This window comes from Parus major, chromosome 18 (assembly GCF_001522545.3).
Source record: "Parus major isolate Abel chromosome 18, Parus_major1.1, whole genome shotgun sequence".
Taxonomy (NCBI): Eukaryota; Metazoa; Chordata; class Aves; order Passeriformes; family Paridae; genus Parus; species Parus major.
The window spans coordinates 3,906,990-3,928,741 of record NC_031786.1 but is presented as its reverse complement, the minus strand read 5'-3'; the positions used below and the strand labels follow the sequence as shown (position 1 = coordinate 3,928,741).

The 21,752-nt window shown below is 40.0% G+C and overlaps 1 protein-coding gene across 2 annotated transcripts; it reads right to left on the bottom strand.

The window, feature by feature from the left end:
• Positions 1 to 6,456: 6,456 nt before the first annotated feature.
• COPRS (coordinator of PRMT5 and differentiation stimulator) lies at positions 6,457 to 21,273 on the bottom strand. Of its 2 annotated transcripts, XR_004499755.1 has the most exons (5): positions 21,189 to 21,273; positions 20,798 to 20,870; positions 19,974 to 20,225; positions 10,227 to 10,472; positions 6,457 to 8,230 (listed from the first exon to the last, which is right to left on the bottom strand). XR_004499755.1 is itself a non-coding variant. In XM_015645850.2 (4 exons), the coding sequence occupies exons 1-4, from the start codon at positions 21,204 to 21,206 to the stop codon at positions 17,808 to 17,810; spliced, it is 513 nt and encodes a 170-aa protein (XP_015501336.1). In that variant the 5' UTR covers positions 21,207 to 21,273; the 3' UTR covers positions 11,890 to 17,807. The 2 variants fall into 2 exon arrangements, 1 of the variants encoding a protein (XP_015501336.1); XM_015645850.2 differs by lacking the exons at positions 6,457 to 8,230; positions 10,227 to 10,472 and adding an exon at positions 11,890 to 17,977.
• Between the last annotated feature and the right edge of the window lie 479 nt (positions 21,274 to 21,752).

Genomic DNA, 21,752 nt, shown 5'->3' with positions numbered 1-21,752 from the left:
CCCAGCATTGCTGAGTTCTGGCTGCTTCCTCCAGGGTCAGCCTGGTGCTCATACAGCCACCAGAGCAGGAGGAATTTTAAATTTAAAAGCAGCACTGCATTAAGAAATGACCTTGGCCAGCTGCCACAGCCCCAGCTTTGCCAGAAGCTGCCTTCCTCAATCACATAGCACCTCCCAGCCAGATTACCTAAAGGCAGCTGTGATTGCTCCCTCCCCTAAAGCTGGAAACAGACATGAGGCACAGGAAGCTGACAGAAAATAATGATATGAAAAACCTAACCCATTTACACCAATATCACAAGGAACATGTATCACTGAAAGCACCAGGTAAATTCTTGCATTTTGTAGGCTTTGAAAGATAATTATGTACAAGATGAGGAGAAGGCCAAGAGCAGTAGAGTGAAGGCTGTGTTGGAAGAAAGGCAGACGGACTGTTCTGTCCTAATATGCAAAATATTTTTGGTTGATATCTACTTTGCTGTGAATGTTGTGAAATGAGACATAAAATAAACTTCACAAAGATTACCTTGTTTCCCTGTGCTTCAGTTCTCTGCCTACAATTCCCTAAGCAGCAAGGTATGATACACATGCTAAAAGCAATGATGCATTTCTATTCAAAATTAAGATCCATACTTATTAATAAGTATTACTTATTAATTTGTTGTTTTATTAATTTATTAATAATTTATGCCAGCTCAAGTTCTAATCCTGGAAAGTACCTCTGTTTATTATTTTATTTTGGTTTTAGGAGAATGCATCTACTGCTATTTTGGAGATCTTACTTTTAAAAAAAAAAAAATCAAACAAAATAAAATCCAAACTCAAATCTACCCCCACACCCATCATCTCCAAACAAACAGAATTAAAGAAAACAGGCACCACCCCAAGTGCGTGTTTAAGGCCTCAGTCTTCAAGTCTTCAATAAATCTGTCCTCAACATTCTGGCAGAAAGTTATCTCACACCAGAGGTGTTATGTGGAAAGGAGCATAGCTTAAAAAAACAAAACATTAATGAGTTGAGGTGTGTTGTTATGCAACTCAAGAGCACGTGGTATACCTGGGATCCACCTTAAAATGAGATAGCAGAGATGTTTGCTACTGCACCAAATAGCCACCATTCTAACAAAGACTCCCTCTGCCATCTTTTCCCATTTCTGGCCTTTTTTTTTTAATATGCTTTGAGTGGGAAATTTCCATGCAGCTACTCTTCAGTAGCTACCCACACAAGCTCCGAGGCAGGTGCAGCACTGACCAACACCTGAACAGTGCATTCCCTGGAGAGGAAGTGCAGCTGCACTGCTGCTCTGCTGCAGCTCCTGCCAGCTTTCCCAGCCTGTTCTGCTCCCTTGACTTCTGCAGGGCAATAAAGAAAAAAAAAAAATCACATCTTCATGGTGAACACCATCCACACAGACAGCAGGAGCCAGGCTGAGGCAACAATTTCCTATGGATGTCACTTCAGAAAAAGCCAGGGATTCAGGACCAGGAGCTACACCAAAAGCATTGCCATCTCTCCAACACTCCTCTTTGATCCTGGTGTTTATTTACATCTTCAGAGAACAAAAAGTTAATTCATAAGCAATTTCAAAGCAACATCTCCAAAGTGCTGCTTATCTTTGTCTGCAGTTTCAACAGTGATCTGAAGGCCAAGCTGGACAATCCCATTAACAGGAACAATCAGTGATTTAAGATTCAAGGATCTCAAAGTACAGAAAATAATAAAATGGGTAACATCCATAGGAGGTAAGTGTCACTATTATAGCATATTTTACAGCAGGGTAGAAATTAACACAGGATAATGGAATTACCAAGAACATCACCAGAGCAAGGCAGGAATTAAATGAAATTTGATCCTCATTTTCCAGCACTGTTTGAGCAATGCTGCTTCCCCTGCTGTGCAATTACTGCAGAATCCTGCTCATCCTCACTGTTGCAGAAACTGAGGAGAGCTGCTCAGAAGCACAGCTCATAAGAGATAAACAGAAAGGCATTTCTGGTGAAAATTTAAAATGCCAACAAACAAAAAAATCCCCTTTGGCAGAAGAGATGTTTTCATTTGGAAACACTGTGGATCTAAAGGGAGATGTAGACTAGGCCCATGGAAGCTGAGCATCTGCTGCTGAATGGCTGCATTCTTATCCTGCCATGGGTTTTCTTGCTTAAGCTTACAGGACCAGAGTCTTCAGAAATAAGAAACAGCACAAAAACAGGCATTCTGGGGAGTCCAGGCACAGAACATAACATGTAATATCTCAGAAGCAATTTGACATTTCACTAAGGAAGGACACTCTGTTTTTGAAAGAAATATTTTAGATCTCAGAAATAAGGATTTTATTTTTAAAAAACTGACAAAACTTTTTGCAGAATGCATTTTTTTTCTCCCCAAAAATATAATGATTGCAAGAAAATATAACTTCATTTTCCTGAGAGTATTGTTTTGAACTTTTAAGCATCATTCTGAGCATTTAAGCTAATGCTTGGGACCAAAAATGGAAGCTCTACACCTTAAAAAAGCTATCATTTTTATGTAACATAAAAGGATAACAGAGTTCACTATTTTTCTCATGAATTCTATTCTTTTTTTCTTCCCCAGCCCTTCCAGTACCCTGAGTCCCTTGGACTGTTGTGTCCACGTCCCACAGTTTCATATCTAAACTAAACCCTGGCCACAATGACAGCACAATGAAGCCTTGATCAAGCACTCTGAGCTCTACTGTAAATACATGAGATGGGAAGATCTCATCCTATGTGCCCTCTATAAGCTCTGGATCAAGTCCAGGACAAAGAGAAGTTTATTAATGCACACACATTCCTACTGGCCTTTGAGCTCTTTGGCAAAAATAGTTTTAAACAGGGCCCTGTAGAGACCGAATGAGCAGTATTCAAATATTTACATCGAACAACAGAGTTAATTACACTTCAAGACATCAGTAAGATTCACTCTGCTGCAACCTCAGCAACATACTCCAGTAAAGCAGCAACATAAACCATTTTCCGCAATTGAGGCGGGCAGCTTTCCATCTGGGTGTCAGCTAAGGCAGGAATGTTTCTGTCGACAATAGAACCTCACTAATCAGCACTTCACTAATCCACACATTTTATTAACTTCGCCAAAAAACTCACAGCCTCTCCCTGCCCCTCAGCAAAGATTTAATAGCAGAGACCTCAAGCAAAGTCTTTCATTCCCCAAACACATTTTTTTAGGCAAATGTTACGTGCATTTGAGTCAGACATCACAAAGCAGTTTGATAAATAATTTGAGCAAAACTAGTTATCACAGACAGAGCCAAATCTTATGCATATCTGGAGAGGAAAACCCAACTTGAAGTTGAATCTACAAAAGAGCATTTTATCAAAAACACTTAATCCTTAGTATCTCTCAGGATTTGGCCCTCTGTGAACAAAATAACATGCTTAAATGAAATTTACTTCCTTCCAAGTTAACACTGCATTTGCCCACTTACTGGCTCACAAATTCAATAACTTTCAAAGTCTCCCTCCAGCCACTTTTGACACTTCATTCTTCCTTTCACAGAGCAGTCTGCATCCTATAGAGGTAAGCCAACAGGAACAGCAAAGCCAAAACAAACATTAAACTACACCTTGGAATGAAAAGCTCTGTCCATGCCAGTGTCTTACCTCTGTGTTTAGAGCTCTTCGTACCGCTCTGCCCAAACCATTTGCACTGAAAGTCTGCAGCTATGGCAGCTTCATTTTTCAAGCCCACCAGAGATTATCCACATGTCATCACCTTAAAAATCAAACTAACAGACAGCACAACATTCATTATCCTTCCACTTCCAAGGGCATTTTTAAACAAGTGTGGAGATAACCAAACAGACTTGCTTGCTGGGTTTTTTCTTCCTCATCAATTATCCTTGCTATTGACAGAGAATATGAATAATACCATGTATTAATTATGTACAAGCATTTGTAGAGGAAAATGAGGGAAATTCATATACAGAAAACCAGTAAATTGGATGGCATTTATAATGATCCATTTCTACATTTTTTGTGTGGAATATCTAACAACACATAGAAAAGAATGTAATTTAAATTCTACAAATGTTATTTCCTTAATTGTGATTTCTGTTCAGACAGAAGGGAAACCTCAGCAAACAATGGAGTACTCAGAGGAGGGGAGGAAGCTGTGGTCTCACATGGTCAGTCCAAAAGCTACAGACATCCCCCTCCCTGGAACATCCCCTGCACTGCCCCAGCCCAGAGGAGCACAGACCTGGGCACTCCTACACAAGCTCACTTAGAGAGCACATCTTTTATTAGCATCTGGTGCTCAAAGAGAAGATGCAGATAGATACAGCCAGAGAATGAGCCCTTAAGTTTGACCATCCCCATCTGGCTCTGGGCTCCTCAAAATCTTATTTCCTCAGCCTAGCAAAGTTCAGATAGACACATCAGAAGCATGGTTCCTCCAGAGTCCTCAGGCCTGGCAGCATTCCTAACTGAAGATGCATTGCACTGGATTTAAAGTGAATAGTGCTACAAATCTCAGAAATAGAATAGGCTATGCCTGTTAATGATCTAATGAGTTTATTATATAGATACAGACATTTTAAATTAAATCACACTCTTAGAGTAAAGTAGCATAGAAGAAACTCTGATGAACCAGAACTCTGAGACCAATAAAAGTAACTCTTGTACCAAGCAGTAACACTGACTGCACATTCCCTCACTACCATCATCTATAGTCCAAGTTAGGATTTCTGTTCAATCCTTCTAATTAGCTCAGTAGGTCAACACCAGAAAATACCATGTTGGATTTGAAGAGCTGAATGTCCTTGAGAGTTAAAGCAATGTTAGGATGTTTAGACTTTCTGTCTATACTTGAATGACACTGGAAAGATAGGCTCTGTGCATCACTAGAGGCAAGATCCACACACCCACCTGTATGTCATTTTCAGCTTTCCACTGATGTTTACAGGAGGATATTTTGATTTATTCAAAGAGATGCCCTGCAAAACACCACCTTACCAGAACAGATATGATACTGTGCTAGGCACTGACTCTGCACATCTTTATCAGTTACCCCCAAACCGTGTGTTGTCTTAATTTTAGAAAACTGCTCAGCTCCTTGCCTCTTCATTTGAACTATATTTAATAATAACCTCCATTTGGATTTTCTGTAGCATATACTGCCCACGAGTGAAAAATCAAAGGTACACAGCTCTTCCATATGAGGGAGATTTTGTCAGGATTCCAGTGAAATTAATTGTCCCCCCCCGCCCCCGCAAAGCTACTTGGCATAATGAGGAAGTGAACAGACAACGACTCATTCTCCCGTTTAAACTTAATCCCAGGCATTCCTTTCCAGAAGACAAACCTTCTCCCCTCACAGGTGGACAAGGAACAGAGGTACTTGACAACAACCACTCTCCAATTTTTTGAGGCAGCAAAAAAATCCCTCCTTAAAGGTTTGCTTAAATGTCTTCTGAGCTCAAGTATCTGATCTTACCCAACATGTGGGCTCCTCTTTAACTCTTCTTCTCTCCTCCTTACTGGATAAAACTCCACTTCTCATTATTGAATCAATGTTGTCACATAAACACCTCACTAGGTGAACTCTGTTTTAAGAACCACAGAAACTTTGATCAGACCAGCCTGAGATGAATGAAAGAGGAAGTCCTACCATGACCTGCTGAAATCACAGGGCTTTGTCATATTGTAGTCTTAGCTAAGCATGAGAAACAGATTTGATAAAACCTTTTCTCCTAAGGCAACCTGCTTGACATCAAAAATAATGGGAAACCTATCCTGAACTGTCATACTATTGGAAATCCTTCTCTGGCATGACCACTTCAGTTAACTTCAGTACACACAGCATGATGTATATGGCAGACACTTCCTCTGTTATAGACCATCAACAGCCTTGTGTAAATTATATTAAAGAGAAGATTAAAATAAAAATGTATCTACAGATGACTTGAAATAATCAACCAATGGATCTGAGAAACTGGTCAACTCCATTTTCTCTCTGAAAAGTGAATAAAACCATCTCTCCTACTTTATGTATTACACCCCATTTGTTCTCATGACTCCAAATTACATTGTAAATTTTCGGGTAAATGGAGGCAGAGGCAGGATGCCAAGACCATATTCTGTGTGTAGCCACACATGCTGTAAACACAAACACCCACCTGCAAACAGGCACTGGATTTATATAAACATACACACACATATAAATTCACCGTATAAACAGAGGCAGACCACACCTCAATCTTCCAGTCTGCACAGAACTCCAACTCCCACACCACTGGGAATTTCAAGATACGTTCAAACTTGAAGTCTCTCCTGGGTGTGCTTTGACCTCTGAAATTTTGGGCCTAAGACAGATCTGAACTTGAACAGAAGGGTTTCACAGATCAATCTCCAAATCACCCCTCATATTTGAAAGCCAATATATCAACAATAGCCAGCAAAATAATTACAGAATTAATGTGAACATAAATTAACAACCTTTAGAACAAAATTGTATGATAGCTGTTATTTTTATAAAGGAATTTAATAAATCAAAAATCAGGAGAGCCCATGCATAACTAATAAAATAAGTGTGCAGAGACACGATAAAATTCATGAGGTCTTTGTCTCCACCTACTGTATGGAGGAATAATAATTGTAATTCCCAGAAGGATAGAGAGGAAATTAATTGATATCCTTCTGATATAAAATCCCAACATCTGTTCCATACAGATCACAGGACTTCAGCCTTTACCAGTTACAAAAGTTGCTGTTACAAATCTGAGAAACAAACACAAAGGCTTCCTTTACTGAGAACTGAGGTGCCTATGATTACCACAAAGTGGCAACTGTTATGGTTTTATGGTTCACACTTCCTTTACAACAAGAAGTTTTGAAATACAAGAAACTGTTTAAAATAACTTATGCAAGCATAAGAGGGGATCTGGGAATTTCCTGAACAGGAATGAAAATTAAAAGCCTTCATAACATTTGCCTCAATTTCTTTTAATGACCAACAATTATATTTTAAAAAAAAAAAGAGCAGAATTGTAGTCCAAACCTGCACAGGCCTGTGAACACTCTCAGGTGTAAAGACAAAATGAATTAAACAAAGCACTCTTAATTAAAATTGTCAATCTGTCAAAATCTGGGAAAGATTACAGAGAAGTCTGATCTATGGTTGCCCTATACTTTGTGATTCCTAATTTGACAAAATAAAATGCAGGTTATGATTTTTTTCTAAAGACAGCTCTTTCCTGCTATTCTGGCACTCATCCAACCAGTTTATTTCTTTCCTACTGTCACTAAATTTCTGTACAATCGAAAGCTAAAATAAAGCTTTTCATTGCTATGGACTTGGGGAGACTGGTGCCAGATTCTGCTTGAACAGAAACTGGGGGAGCCCCAGGAGTCCATTAAAAATTTGATTGGAAATGTCGGGCTGATGGCAGAGAAACAGCCAGCCTGCACAGCAAGGGCCACAGATGCACCCCAGGCAATTTGGTGTTTTTATTTATACAAACCACATGATGTTTCCAAGCCTCAGAATGCGTTCAGGGAGCAGATTCAAAAGTGCCAGAAAATTGAACTCTCAAACACACTGGTTTTGGTGAAAAAGCTCTTTCAGAAATATGCCCTGAATGGACCCAAGTATGTACTTGTAAGGGTGCACATTATGGGAATCATTTTGTTTTCGCAACAATCTATCTAGAGTACATGTTGCAGACCTGTGAGGGTGTTTGGCTATTTTCAAAGCTGTTTGTAGAATTTAAATAAGCAGTTCCCTATTCATTTAATATGAAAAAGGGGATATGGCTACTGAGGTAATTTCAAAATTTAATCCCTTTCTTCTCTGTGTACAAAATTGTATGTGTTTTTTCTTACTCCAACTGAAAAGCACACAACTCCAACTCTTACAGAGCAGATGGACCTAAGGCAAGCAAAGACCTAAAACAGGTATCTTACTCATAAACCTCAGGAAGATTGGTACAGTTACCACCCTGAAATAACCAAGTAGTTTGATATAAGGAGATTTTATGTACATGTCAGAGCTACACCAGCAGTCACATTTGGTGTTACTTCATCTCCTGGTTTTCACCTTCACTTTAGGCACTCCTAGAGCCTGCTCAAGTCAAGGATGAATCAGGCCATGAGTACTACATTAGAGACTCACACTCTCCTCCTCCTTCTCCTCTGTGGATGCAGCAGGGTGAAAGGCCATCACTGCACTCTCCTCCAGCTGGATCAGCCACACCTGAGAGGACAGCAAGGAACAGAATGGGGAATAGTGTGACCAGGAATGCCATAGCTTGGTCAGATGTGCATGCTCACAGCAAACAACTGAATGCTTTCATGTCTCCTGACATGATTGTTTTCCTGAGGGACAAGTCTTGCAGCTCTAAAGCAAGCAGACTTAATTCAGCACACAGTTCTTCTCCATTACTTATTTACAGACACAAATGTACATGTTAAAACCATAAGCAGAAGCTCCACATGGGATAAAAAAGTTTGATAATATGCAGAAAATGTACGGCCACAAGAAGTGAGTCGACTTTACATAATAAGCATAGAGAGCACGATGGGAAATGCCTCAACACAGGCTCCTTTGTGCTCCAGAAAAAGAGAACAATCCCTGACAGAAGTAAGCAATGTCAGAAGCACTTGATCTTTGAACTTTGCTGGGCAGATGTGCTGTTGGTGTGGGGCAGATTCCAGGACAACAGAGCAAAAATGCCTTGATTTTATTTCCTCTACTTCACACTGTATTCTTTTTACAACCTTGCTAATATTATTTAATAATATCATTTACTGAGTTCCGCTAGGAAAGCTGCACAGTTATTGTCTAATAGGCTCTCACCATGAGGCTTATGATCATCTCTCTACATTACAAGTAACATGTTGTATTTTCCAAAAACTCATGAATTGGCCACAATGACATGGTGGCAGCACCTGCAGCTTCAGAGGAAATGAGCCTTAATGGAACAATAATAGCAGAGCTTGGCCATAAAAGTCATTCCTCCTTAACCTTTCTCATTTACTACTCAAAGGAGTAGTTACAGCAGAAGTATTCAAAATTACAAAACTAATCTGAAGAACAACTGGGCATCAACCACTCATATTAAACACAGAGGACACCCAACAAAAGAGCATCTGATAGAGTTTTACCCACACTCAGTGGGTTGATGTGAGTCCCAGTGTCCTCCTAGCCAAAGGATGGTCACTTCTGCTCTACAGTTCAGAACCAAAGAACACAATTTTATAAGAATGAATTCAAAGAGGCTGTGAAATAGAAGTATATGTTTTGGTAACAGCTATATTTCTGGGGGTTTGATTCTTTGTGGCAACAAGTTGCACCAATTAATGCATGCAAATTAAAAACACTTCTGAAAGTTCTATTTGATTATACTTCAAGAAGAAGAGGGAAAGGAATTCTTATTTGAAGTGAAATGCACTGCAGTCCTAGAACCAAGGAAGCTGTGTTAACCATAGCAACACTGGAATTTTCAATATACATTTTAATAGATATTTAATTTGTCAAATTGGAGACTGGAATTCAAACCATTTTTTTCCAGCAGATTCATGCTTTTCAATATATGAAGTTATTCACATTTACTAGCAGTGGCCCTCTCAGGTGCTTTACAACATGGTTCTCTTCCAAATATAATTTTTGTATCAGCCTTGACAAAAAAAATAGCTACATGGTTTCTACTTCTGCTGTCATTGTCCTTGAGAACTCCATTTTTTTATAAACCAAGTGAATTGGTTTATAAAAAAATGTTTGAATTATAAAAAAAATTGTTTGAAAATGTTCCATTTTTTACAAGACGCAGCAGACAATGTTCTGTGCTGTCTAACTCTTAAGTTGTTAAGAGTAGCTGAAATACTTTGTCTTCCAAATCCTGTTCAATATCCAAGTTACTTGAAAAGTATGCAATTCTATGGACAGAAAGTTTATGAATAAACATGGTACTGAGCTATGGTAGAATGTTATATCAGAATGAGATACACCTGTAAAAGGCTTTCTTAAATTCACTGCTAAGCAAGGAAAACATGCTATGTACTATAAGTGAATTTGATTAAGCACTTAGGTAGTAGAATAAGTTTCCAGGCCTAAGAATAAACTATACAACTCTGTTGTATACTGCTGACTGTAAAAAGCTTGAAAGCAAGCAACTAGTTTACAAATCCAGAACTTTTTCAAGACAATTATGATAACTCTTAAACATGACAGATTCCACTGAAAACCGTACCTCTGACAGATCTTAAAAATCAGCACAGAAAACATGAAAGCAGAAGAAATTTGGGATATGTGGCATCATCACAGTTCTGGTCTCTCAAGATATGCCAACACCGCTGTAATTCACAGGATTTTGTCCCAGTTTTCTAGCTGAGTTCTAGTTCAGGCTATCCTGCTTTGGGAGGAACCATGGAGATGAGAGGACACCATTGCCAGTACTGCAGGTACCACATTTTGTCAGATAATAACACTGAGAGACCTGTAAAAGTAGACAATTGTTATGGCATCAATTTTGTGATAACAAACAGGCAACAAAAAAGGATGAGAGAAAATATGTAGGAAAAAAAAAATCCCAAAATAAGAATCTGTAAACAGAAGCATTAAAACACAGTTAATGGAAGTGATTAGTCTAATTAAATCATCCCTACAGCATCTGATGGCAAAGCAGATTGGTATACTCATTATTTTACCAAAGCAACAAGACAACAGTTAAAACTACTGAGCTGTTAAAAATATTAGCCCTGCTTGCCATTCTAAGTGTAATGACAGAATCCATACAAAATGGATATTAAATCTTAAAAAATACTTATTTGTTTAAAGCAGAATCTACCTATCCAGCCACAAGTACCTATTCCTAGATTGCAGTCCCATGAAATGATGCAATGAAATCCCTTGGGTGGAAATTCAGACTAGCCAATAAAGAAACTTCTTTGTCATTATGTTAGAACATGGAGGATATTTGATAAGACATGGAGAAAACAGCTGTTGCCTACATCATTAAAATGGCATTGAACCATCAAGCAGAACCTGCATGGATTAATCACGGGAAGAAGCACTAAAAATAAATATTCCTCTCACATCAGTGTAATGTCTAAGGTAAAACAGCAAATAAAGAGGAAAAAATTTTCCTCTTTAAAAAAGTACTGTGTATTTTTTTAAGAGTACTCTGAACACAGAGAAGGGAACTCAGTACACAGTACTCTGAACTAGAGAAGGGAAAGCTCTCAGCTCAATTAGGCAAGGCTTCAATTAAAGAGGAAGCAATCAAGTGAAACTTGAAGCACACTCCCATTGTACAAATGAGCACAGTTACTGCACCCTCTGTGTTCTCCCATATTTTCCTCATTTCAGCCTCCTCCCACACTTGCTGCTGATACAGTCCTCAAGTTGTTACACAAGGTGGATGCTGCCATAACAGAGGACACTCTTCTTTCCTCTACCTGGCACCACTTGCTGGGTCTATGTACTACAGGCAGAAACAAAAACTAAATTTAACCCCAGACAGAAGCAAACAAAAGATACAAAATTGTGTAAAAATAAATGAAAGAATCCTTCAAAAATGGAAAATTCAAGCAGAAAGTGAAACAAAAACCACAGAGACAAGCCCTGACACCAGAGAAATCCTATTGCCAAGCCTGGAGGACTGAATTATGGTGGAAGCTGGCATTAAAGCCTTAGCAATATCAATACCTAGGTAAGCTGAATGGGAATAACTAGCCCAAAGTTGAGAGGATATAGAGCAAAAGAGGCCATTTTCCAAATACCTGGAGTCTCAACCATGGAACATGATTGTTAAGTCCATTAGCAGGACACTGAACTTTGCCCTTCTGTTTGGCAATCACAAAGGCTGAGTGTTACCAATTTCCCCAGACCTCTAAATCTCACCAGCCACATGCTGGCCAAATGCCCAAATCTACCCCCCTTGTTGGGGGGAGAAAAATGACATAAAAGATACATGACAGTAATGTAACACATGACAAAGATATGGCTCATTTAAGAAGCCAAGACATCTTTTAATCAGAGTTGCACACTGTGGGGGAATGGAAGATGCCTTGTGCAGCGTAAGAAACCCTTCTTAAGAAACCCTTCCCCTTGCTGCAGCTATCAGGTGCCAGTTTTAGGCAGCCACTCCCCTGCACAACAGAAACCCTGCTGGACTTAATGGGACACATGATGAAACTCCCCATTCTTTCATCTGAGAATTTACTTCTGTACATAATTAGAAGCACAATCATTAAAGTTAGCGTTCCAAATTGCTGTCAGGAACCAGCCACACAAAGTATTCCTACAGGGCTACAAGGCACTTTACAGACCACATCACAAAGCCTGTCCTTAAACAAAATCCCAGATCTGTCTGAAGAACAGCTCACCCGCTTCTCTCCAAAGGACCAAATTAAACCTAATCCACTTACTAACACAAGTGCAGATAATAGAACTAAATGTAGTTCTTATCTAGCAGACAGGCAGTCTCAGCCTGAGAAATATTCATCTGTCTTGATACTGTCTGACCAATCCCACTAAAAAGATCAGACATCTGGCAAGCTGCAGAGATGGAGACCCAATCAAACCTGAATGATTCAGATAAGCTACAACTAAACAAAACAGAAGGTAAAAGGTGTTTCAGACCTGGAAAATAATGACCTGTTTGAAGAACATGTAACCGAAAGTACTGATAAAAATAACGCTGAGAACAAAGGGAGGTCTGGTAATCCAGCAAATCCAGTAGGGACAGTAGACAATACAATGGTGATTGCTGACTCAGCATGTGGCTATTTGCAGACTCCACCTTGGTGCATTCATGTCAGATTACTTGTCCTGCTTCAGTTTTTGATTTAAGGAGTTAACTACAGTTGAAACAGAATCTGCAAACTTCCCTTACGTGTTCTCTATGGAGAATGCAGCAACTGAGATTCCTGTACCAAATTATTTTGATGTGTTGCCCATGCTTCTGGTGAAACTATCGGTTTTACCTTTGACCTTGCTATTCTAATTCTACCATACTATTGTCATAAACATTGTGAAGACCTGCTCAGCTAGAAGACTTTCCTTGCTATCTGGATTTCCAGTTGCATAGTAGGAGGTTGTACTGTCTGCTGTGGGTATAGGTCCTGTTTAATCTCACCATCACATCTATTTACTTCCCCAGGAATATCTGAGCATGTAACAAGGGAGTTACACAATTCCCAACCAACTGTAGCCAGCCAGAACTATATTACAATGTGGCATATGTTTACTCTGGTGTCTAGATGAAGATTAGAAGTGAAATTATATTACTTTAGCTGAGGTAAAATAATTTTTACGTTTTCCAGAATGTGTTAAGCAAAGGAAGGAACTCCTCAGTGAGAACAGGAATGTTTTGGAGTAGTTCCTGAGGTAGATGTAGAAATACTAAACAACTTGTTTAATGTTGGAATAGGAGTCCACAGTAGCTACACTGATTAAAATTGCAAAGCAGCACAATGAGAACTTGGCATCCTCTGCTACCCCAGATGTCACAGAAAATGTGTTACTCCATGTAAATCTTACTAAGGACCAACAGCTCAAAGAGGACTGAGCACTATTTCCCTTTGAGGAAAATAAAACAATAAAGTAAGATCTCAGGCTCACAAATACATATGATTTATGTGTACAACTCACTCTTAAATTCCTGCATCATACAATGAAGAGAGTTTCTAGGTCTTAAAGACAGAAGTTGCAGGAAGATCAGAAAACATTTGATTAAAAGAATTCAGGCCAAAGAATCAAGAATTGCTGAATCACGGAAGTTAACTTTCCTAGGCTGATTTCATCTACATGTCCTGAAACTAGCTATCATCAACTTGGAAAATAACCCTCCCTGATACAACCTGCTTAGAAATAAATGTAGCCATTGAGCCATATTAACAGGTTTTGCTCTGTAAAGGTCAACAGAGTGAAAAGTAACATAAAGAAAGCCCACTATATTAAGAATACAGCAGTAATGAGCTCACTGAACATGAGCTTTCAATAAGAAATGACACAGGCATTACACAGGGGCATGTACAGGGACAGAGGTTCTGCCAGGGTAATGAGTTGCCAAAGTTTGTATCAGCTGAAGATCTACTCAAACTATTTTAAAGTGGTTTCATCACTAAACCAAATTATTGGGATTGTGTGCTTTGCTTATTTTTTTAGTAGATTCCAGTTCCTCCTGCCAAGCTAGGAAGCTGTCCTATGAGCAGCTGGTACTCCAGGACTAACAACTCCACCACTAATTTATCCTCTAATACCCAAGCTTCCGGTGTCTCTGTTTGCAACTCAGAACCACAGAGGGTAAAGTATCACAAGTTCCTTCCCCATGCCTACAGAGGCTTACCCAGCTTCACAAAACGACCTTTGTTACAAAGGGATTTACACTGGTGTCCTTGGAAGCAACAGATGGTCAGGATGAGCTGCTGCCATCAGCATTTTTCCTATAGTCTGTGAAATTATTCACATAGTCACCCCAACAGTGGAGGAGTTTTCTCAGTTTAAAAGTGAAAGCAGACCAGTTAAAAGATAGGATAAAACAACAAGTGAAGCGGCAGTGTCTCTAAAAGACACTGAGATAGGCTGGATTTTGTGGTTATATAAAAGCAAGAAACACTATCTCAATCTGATGTATGAATTAAGTGCTCTACCTTATCAACAGGAAATATGAACACATTTCCTACAATTATTTCCTCTTGCAAATCATTCCCTGTAGGTCTCAAAGGAAACAACAGATGCACCCAAAACAAGCTTTCATTTATTTGCTGGCTATTCAAAGAAAATGTAAAACTCTTGTTTTCATTCCTTAGCACCTCAGTATTTAGACAAACCCTCTTGCTCAGCAAATCTGAAGTATTTTACTGGCTGGTGTCATTATCTTCACCTACAAAGTGAAGCAATGAGAAGAAAAGCAAGGGAAACTTCAAAGTGGCACCTTGTTCTTATGAGCCACCATATTATGCCACCCCCACAATATAAACCCAGCAAACCTATTTACCTGCAGCAGGGTCTCAGTTTAACATTTAACAGAGCAACCCTAAGTTTTCCAACTGATGTACTGCCAATGTTTTTTGTGTTCATCCAAGATTTATGATATTGGTCCTGTGACAGGCACTCTGTTCCCTCTAATAATTTGAGCAGGCTGAAGGGTTGACTGTTAGTGTAAACTGTTGGCTCATGTGTTACCTTATGTTGTTTTTAATTGCAAGTATTCCTGCCTAGAATGACACGCTTGTGTCAACACAAAACAGGCTTGGTGCAAGACTCAGAGTGGAATTTGAAACACTCTGCAGTGCAGAAACACTGGAATCTGTAAGCTTGGTTTCAAATCCTTCCAGGCAGATGCTTTCTGAGAAGCCTGCATCTGGTTTTCTAATCCTCCTGAAGTTTGAGAGTGTTCAGATCAAGCTTTACATCAAGCCCCTGTCCTAACAAGCAGGGCCAAGTTGAACAAAGTTGCATTTGCCAACATATCCCTGAAGAGAGCAGCACACCTCTGCTGCAAAGCCCTGGTCTTCCAAAGCTGGAGAGGGTGGTGTCAGTTTTAACCTTAAACAGAAACTGAAAACAAGTGTTTAAAGTTTACAGTCTTTTGAAATACAAACAGTTTAGCAAGGCAGCCATTCAGTACAATTTCTCCTCAAATAATAAGATCTTTGAGACAGACAAGACTAATTGCTGTTAAAGGTAGAGGGTAAAAAAAACACCTTGATTTATTAAGTGCATGGAAAATAGCTTCAAGATTCAGGAATTATGGAATTTTGGAACTGTAAAGGAAGAAAAATCATCCTAATCAGTGTTATAAAGACTTTTCGGTTATCCTTATAAAAAAATTCTACAAAAGATGGGTTTGCTTCCACACTATTAGTTTAATCTTTATTGAATACGGTGGGATATCTCCCACAAGCATAATAAAAAAAAATTATATTATGCCTGAAGTCAAGTGATGTTCTTCACTCAGCCATGGGAGAAATTTTTCAGTCCAGTAAGTATAACTTCAGAGTGAAATAAAAAAAAAAAGAGAAACTAATCAGGGCCATGAATCAGCCTCACTGGGGAACAACAGGGCTATGCAGAACTCTGATCTAAATTGCTATCAGCGTTAGGAATCCAGCTCGGGGAGCTCACACTGCTGAGCACACACCGAGCAGGGCACACAATTTTCTGCTGCCCTCTGCAGGGAAGCCCTGGGCCTTGTCATGCACAGCCAGGCTTGCACAGGATAAGCAGGCTCACAAAAGAACCGGGAAGTTTTCAAAGGAATTTTTACAATTTACTAGTGTATTGTTACTTCAACAGTAATCTGCACTCAATTTATCTTTATGAATACTGCATTTATAATTGCAAATTAACCTTTTCACTTGAGATTATGAGCCAGTTATTGGTGTAACTGAGGAAGTTTTGATGGAAATATTAATCCCTAGATCCCTCCATCATATGGGAATAAAAGACCAGGCCCCCTTTTTTGCAGCCTCAACACTATGCTTCTACTCTGCTTTGACTGCTCAACACCAAAACATAGCCAGGAATTGAAAGGTACCAAAAAAAAAAAAATAAAAGCTCTTGTCTTCCTGTGCTCTCTAGGAAAATATTAAGGAAATATCACTGTGTCATTCAGTTCTTCCTTCTAAACTAGTGAATTAATTATTTTGGTCTCAGACACTAGATGATTTAAAAAAAAGAAACCAAAATAAACGCCATCATACTGTGCTCCAGTTCAGTCAGTTCTAAACACAACACGAAAATGTTTTTGAGATGAAAGTGATTAATGAAACATGAGCACATTGAAGGCTGTTGTTACTCAGATGACCAGCAACTCAATCCACTTACATACTTCATTTGAGAACACTTCCTTTAACTCCAGAGCAAAGGTGAGAAGGATATGGTTCTAGCTCCTCCTCTTCTCTTAGGGTCTCTGTGGAGGCAATTTTGTGTTCCCATCTCATTTGCCACAACACAAACAGCAGAACAGCATCAGGAACCTTAATTCGCTACTGTCTGCAGAACACTGAGATTATATACTGCAATATACATAGAAGCACAGATATTTTCTTTGTCATTACACATCTGATGTTGCATGAGAATATAATAAAGAGAACTGTGGGACTCTAGGGTAATATGCCCATACACAAAAAGGTCTGATGTGGAGAAATCTTTGTTGGGAGGCAGCCTTACACACCCAGCATTCCTACTGGATGGAGAAGGCCCCCTTATATATCAACACATGTATTTGCAAAATGTGTATCCTGTATTTGTAATTCCTTGCTGCTGAAATACACAAAAATAAACACAAAACAACTTCTTCTCTACTCACCACAGCTGATTTTGTTAAACACCAGTACAAGAATCACAAATGAACATTAGAACCATATGGAAATATAACAGACAAGCTTAAAGGAGGGACAGTTTTTAAAGTTATCCAAACCAATCAGATAGCATCAAATGAAAAGGAAAGAAAACTAAAAGTTACACAAAAACATAGGGATCAGCATGTCAAAACTGACAGAAGCCTGGCAAACAAGCTGAAGTTTAGAAATTAAACACTTCTCCTCAAACAATTAATTAGCAATATAGCTCTATATAATACAAACAAATCCTCCAGAAATGCACTGACTCCTTACACCCAGCATTTGCACTCTTGTCTCCTGGGCAAGGATGGGCAGTTTATAAACAGCTCAGAAACAATCAAAGGAAAACCCTGGAGATGGTGATGCATTTCTGGCCTCAGGCCCAACTCTGCAAAAAAGCCAAGGGACTTGACACAGCACAGTCGCTGAAGAACATAATCCAACACAGAAGCCAAACTTATTTCTGACCAGGCTCAACCTCATTCATCAGCATCATCAAACTGGCCCTTCTCAACTGTTCTAACTCGTGGTGGAAAAATAAAGCAAGGCGCATGGTGACAGCCTGGGTTGTAAAACCAATCCTCCTTCCATACATACGAGCTGGAAAGATTATTTTCCTCAAAGCTTCCACAGGAGAGATCGTCAGCATCTAAAGAAGATAAAATAAAGATAAAATACTCAGGAAAGTAGTGGAATAGTGTAGCAGGTTATTATGGAGGTCTATGGCACCTTCCAGTTCATTACTTCAATTTTATCTGCCAGCACTTATGAATCAGACCTTAAAAAAAGGCAAACAGAAAACTGAATTTGGCAATGTCTTCATTTGAAGGAAGATTCATGCCACACAGACAAGACAGTTTTCTAGAAAGCTCAGTGATACACCTGGAACTCAGAATGTCTGGCACTAGTTCTTACAAGGCATGCAGTTTTTTCACGTTTTCCCTAGGAATAAAAGGCTCATGAAAGTATTACTTTTATTTGCCTTCCTACTTCCTACTCATTTCATAACACCATCCCAATCAGGAGTCCTCCAAACCCTTTAAGATCTGGGTCACTGGACAGAACGAGAGGGTGAGGTCATGCAAAAGCTGGCTCTGAACAACCTTTCCACTAGGCTAGAATTAAGCTTAATGGGCCTGTATTTAGCCAATCTAGCACAAAAATAGGACAAAGTGTTTTAACAGAAGCATAAAGATTTCTAGCCAGCAGACACTGAGCAAAGAAAAAGCCCAGAGCATGGAGGAGCAGAGGACCCAACACAATCTCCCATGTGTCAGCCTTGCTGCAGCACTGCCAAACAAACCATCACAGCAAGAATTTAAGACACTTAAAAAGACATAAAATGACTAATTAAGCACATTTTTGTATTTGTAGCAATTAACAATTCAGACCCTTGTACTCAGTATCCTTCAGTAGGACCTGAATCCAATAATCACAGCTGCCTTAGCTTGTGAGGATTTAAAGAGCTACAGGTGGGATGAGCAAGTTAAATAGAGGGGGAAAAGAGGGGCAGTTCCAGTACAAAATTCAAAACATTCCATAAATTTGAACATATAAGAGATTAAAATGAAAGCTCAGAATGGAAGAGGGAAAGCCTCCAAAAAGGCAACAGTCTTTTTCTCAGATTACCCAGTGTGAAAAACCAATACTGTATTCCCATGTTAAAATCAGAATGATTTTAGAGAATGACTGCAAAAACTTTCTCGCTTTCTTCCATTATCAAACAATGGAATTTAAATACAAAAGTTTATTTTAATTATGGGATTAAAATAAACAGAGAATTCATATTTCCTAAGCAAAGAAAACTGTATTAAGTACAAAAAGATACACATTAATGAGAAGAAAATGGAAACAGTACTATTCTGCAACAACAAAGACACACCAGGTTAGCAATTACTCCTAGCTAAACTCCATCCACCCTTCTATGCTAAGAGCCTGCGTGGCCAATGGAAAGATGAGACTCTGTAACATGGTGAATCACCATAAGAACAAGTTACAAACTGGAGGAATAACTCAACTCTAAAAGTGTGAGTGGAACTCCTTCTATTCATTGCCACTTTTGTCCATGGGACTGATCACGTGCACAACCACTTAGGAGGATCAAGCTTCTACAAAATCAAAGTTCAACAAAAAAAACAAAAAACCCAAACAAACAAAAAAAACCCCCACAAAAACTCACCAAACACTACAGTAAAAGCAACAAACCATACTCAGAGACTGAACACTGATCCAAAGAACTCTATGCTCTAGAGAGACATTATAATGAAAAGCCCTAAATTTTCTTTAAGAATTTTGAGATAACAAAGTTAATTCCTGCACACCATGTACCTTTCTCTTCTGCTTCAGAATAACAAAGATACACCACAAAAAACTTGCTTCACCAGAGAAACTCTACATAAACAAGGAATTCTCCTCCTTACCATGCCACTTCCTAAGAATTCAATTGCTCAAGCAAGAATTTCATGCGAACTCCACACCACCACCTCTAAATCCTGTATTTGACAACAAAATTGACCAGGAGGGTCAACACAACAAGAAATTGCTTCCCAAAATAGAACATGGAGTTACTTAAACACATTCTTCTGCAAAGCACCTACCTCCAGCTATCCAAAACTCTGATGAAGCACGAGCAAATGTGTACTCACCATAAGGACCACGTGAGAACTCTTCCAGTTCTCTATCCCAGTCTTCCACCTCATGCTCAGATGCATCTTGCTGCCCTGAAGACTCAGGTATACTAGAAACTTCATTATCCCACACATCCAGGTCAGCATATATATTGTACCAGCCCTCATCAGTAGAGCCACTAACATCACCTTCAGTGGGAGAGGTAGAAGCAGATTCACTCTCCTCAGACTTGCCATCAGGAACATTTGGAATATTCTGCTGCAAACATTCTAAAACCAGTAGAAAGCACCAACAGATACATTCAGAAATTAAACAAGAAAACAAGAACAATTAAGTGCTCAGCACACAGTAATCCAGAGAGGTACACAAATACACTTTGTGATTACTAATCTTAATGTAATATCCACAGTCTCCTATATATGTAATATCACTATAGAGCTGCTTCACATTTCAGGTGCTCGGAATGAGTGGACACAGCCTTGCACCACAGCACCAGAACATAATCCAAACGAGGACTTTCCACAGACTAGTTGGAAAATAACTCTGTAAACTACATCAGAGGACCCAGCAGTCTTGTTTCACCACATTCACCTGTAGGTATTTAAAAGAAAAAAAGCAACAAAAAACCCACAAAAATATGGTTCTGGTTTAAAAAAAAAAAAAAAAAAAAAGTCATATTGATTAATTACTCATGTACCTAGGCATACAAAAATACCTACATGGAAATAATTTACTGCAGTAACTAAAGAGGCATTTCCTATGCATCACCAAAAGGCTTTAAGCATATTTCTCAAGTAGTGCACAAGTTTTAATATTTGCGACCTGCTTTTTTTTGTCCTACCTTTTCTGGGCTTCCAGACCACAATTTCTGCCTTACTTGGAAGCAGTTTCTCCTCAGAGGCAGCAGCCATCACCTACAAGGCAGTTTTAAAGAATGCAGTAGTACCTCTGATTGCTCACAAAACTGCTACCACATTTCAGTGTTCCCAGGTGTCTCTATTTGCTCCCTTGATGAATCAGAGGTTTAATAACAAACAGGCTTTCACTTCAGAGTCTCCAGAGGTACAGCTAATTGTGCTGCTGCCATCGGTCACCCCTAGCATTAGCCCACACAGAACAGCCCATCCCCTCACTCACCCCCACAACCCCGACCCAAACCGTGCCCCTTTGGGAACGGCAGCACACTGTGAAAAAATCAGCGGTAATGAAGACACAAGGAGTGGAAAACGTACTAACACTGAATTAACCATTCGGTGGGAGCCCACACGCCGAAGGGGATCCTCCAACAGCACTGAGGGGCTGGACCAAGATGGACGGAGAGCAGAAAATCCTCAGCTGCTCTTGAGGGGCGCACTGGGGAGCGGACTGCGAGTTCTCCCCACACTTGCAGTGGAACAAGGAGGAGCCGGCCGTGGGTGCGGGAAGCCGGGGCCCGCAAGGGCCGCAGCCGGTGGCCAAGGGCAGGGCGCGGACTCCGGGCAAGCCCTCACGGCGGCCCCGCCGCCTCCGCTGCCCGCCCCGCGCGCCCCGGGATCCCCGAACCTTCGGAGCCGAGCCCACCGCCCGGCCTGAAGGGCACCAGGGACCGCCCGGCCCTGCCCGGCCCTCGGCGCCCCTGAGCAGCGACAGCCGGGCGGGCCCGAGGGCCAGGGTGGGACACCGGGTGAGAGGGACAGTGGGACTGCTCCCTCTCCAGCCTCCGTGTCAGAGCGCCCGGCCGGCGGAGCCCACCGTGCACAGCTTCGGAGTCACAGACGCAATTCGGCGGGAAAGACCTCCGAGATCATCGAGTGCAG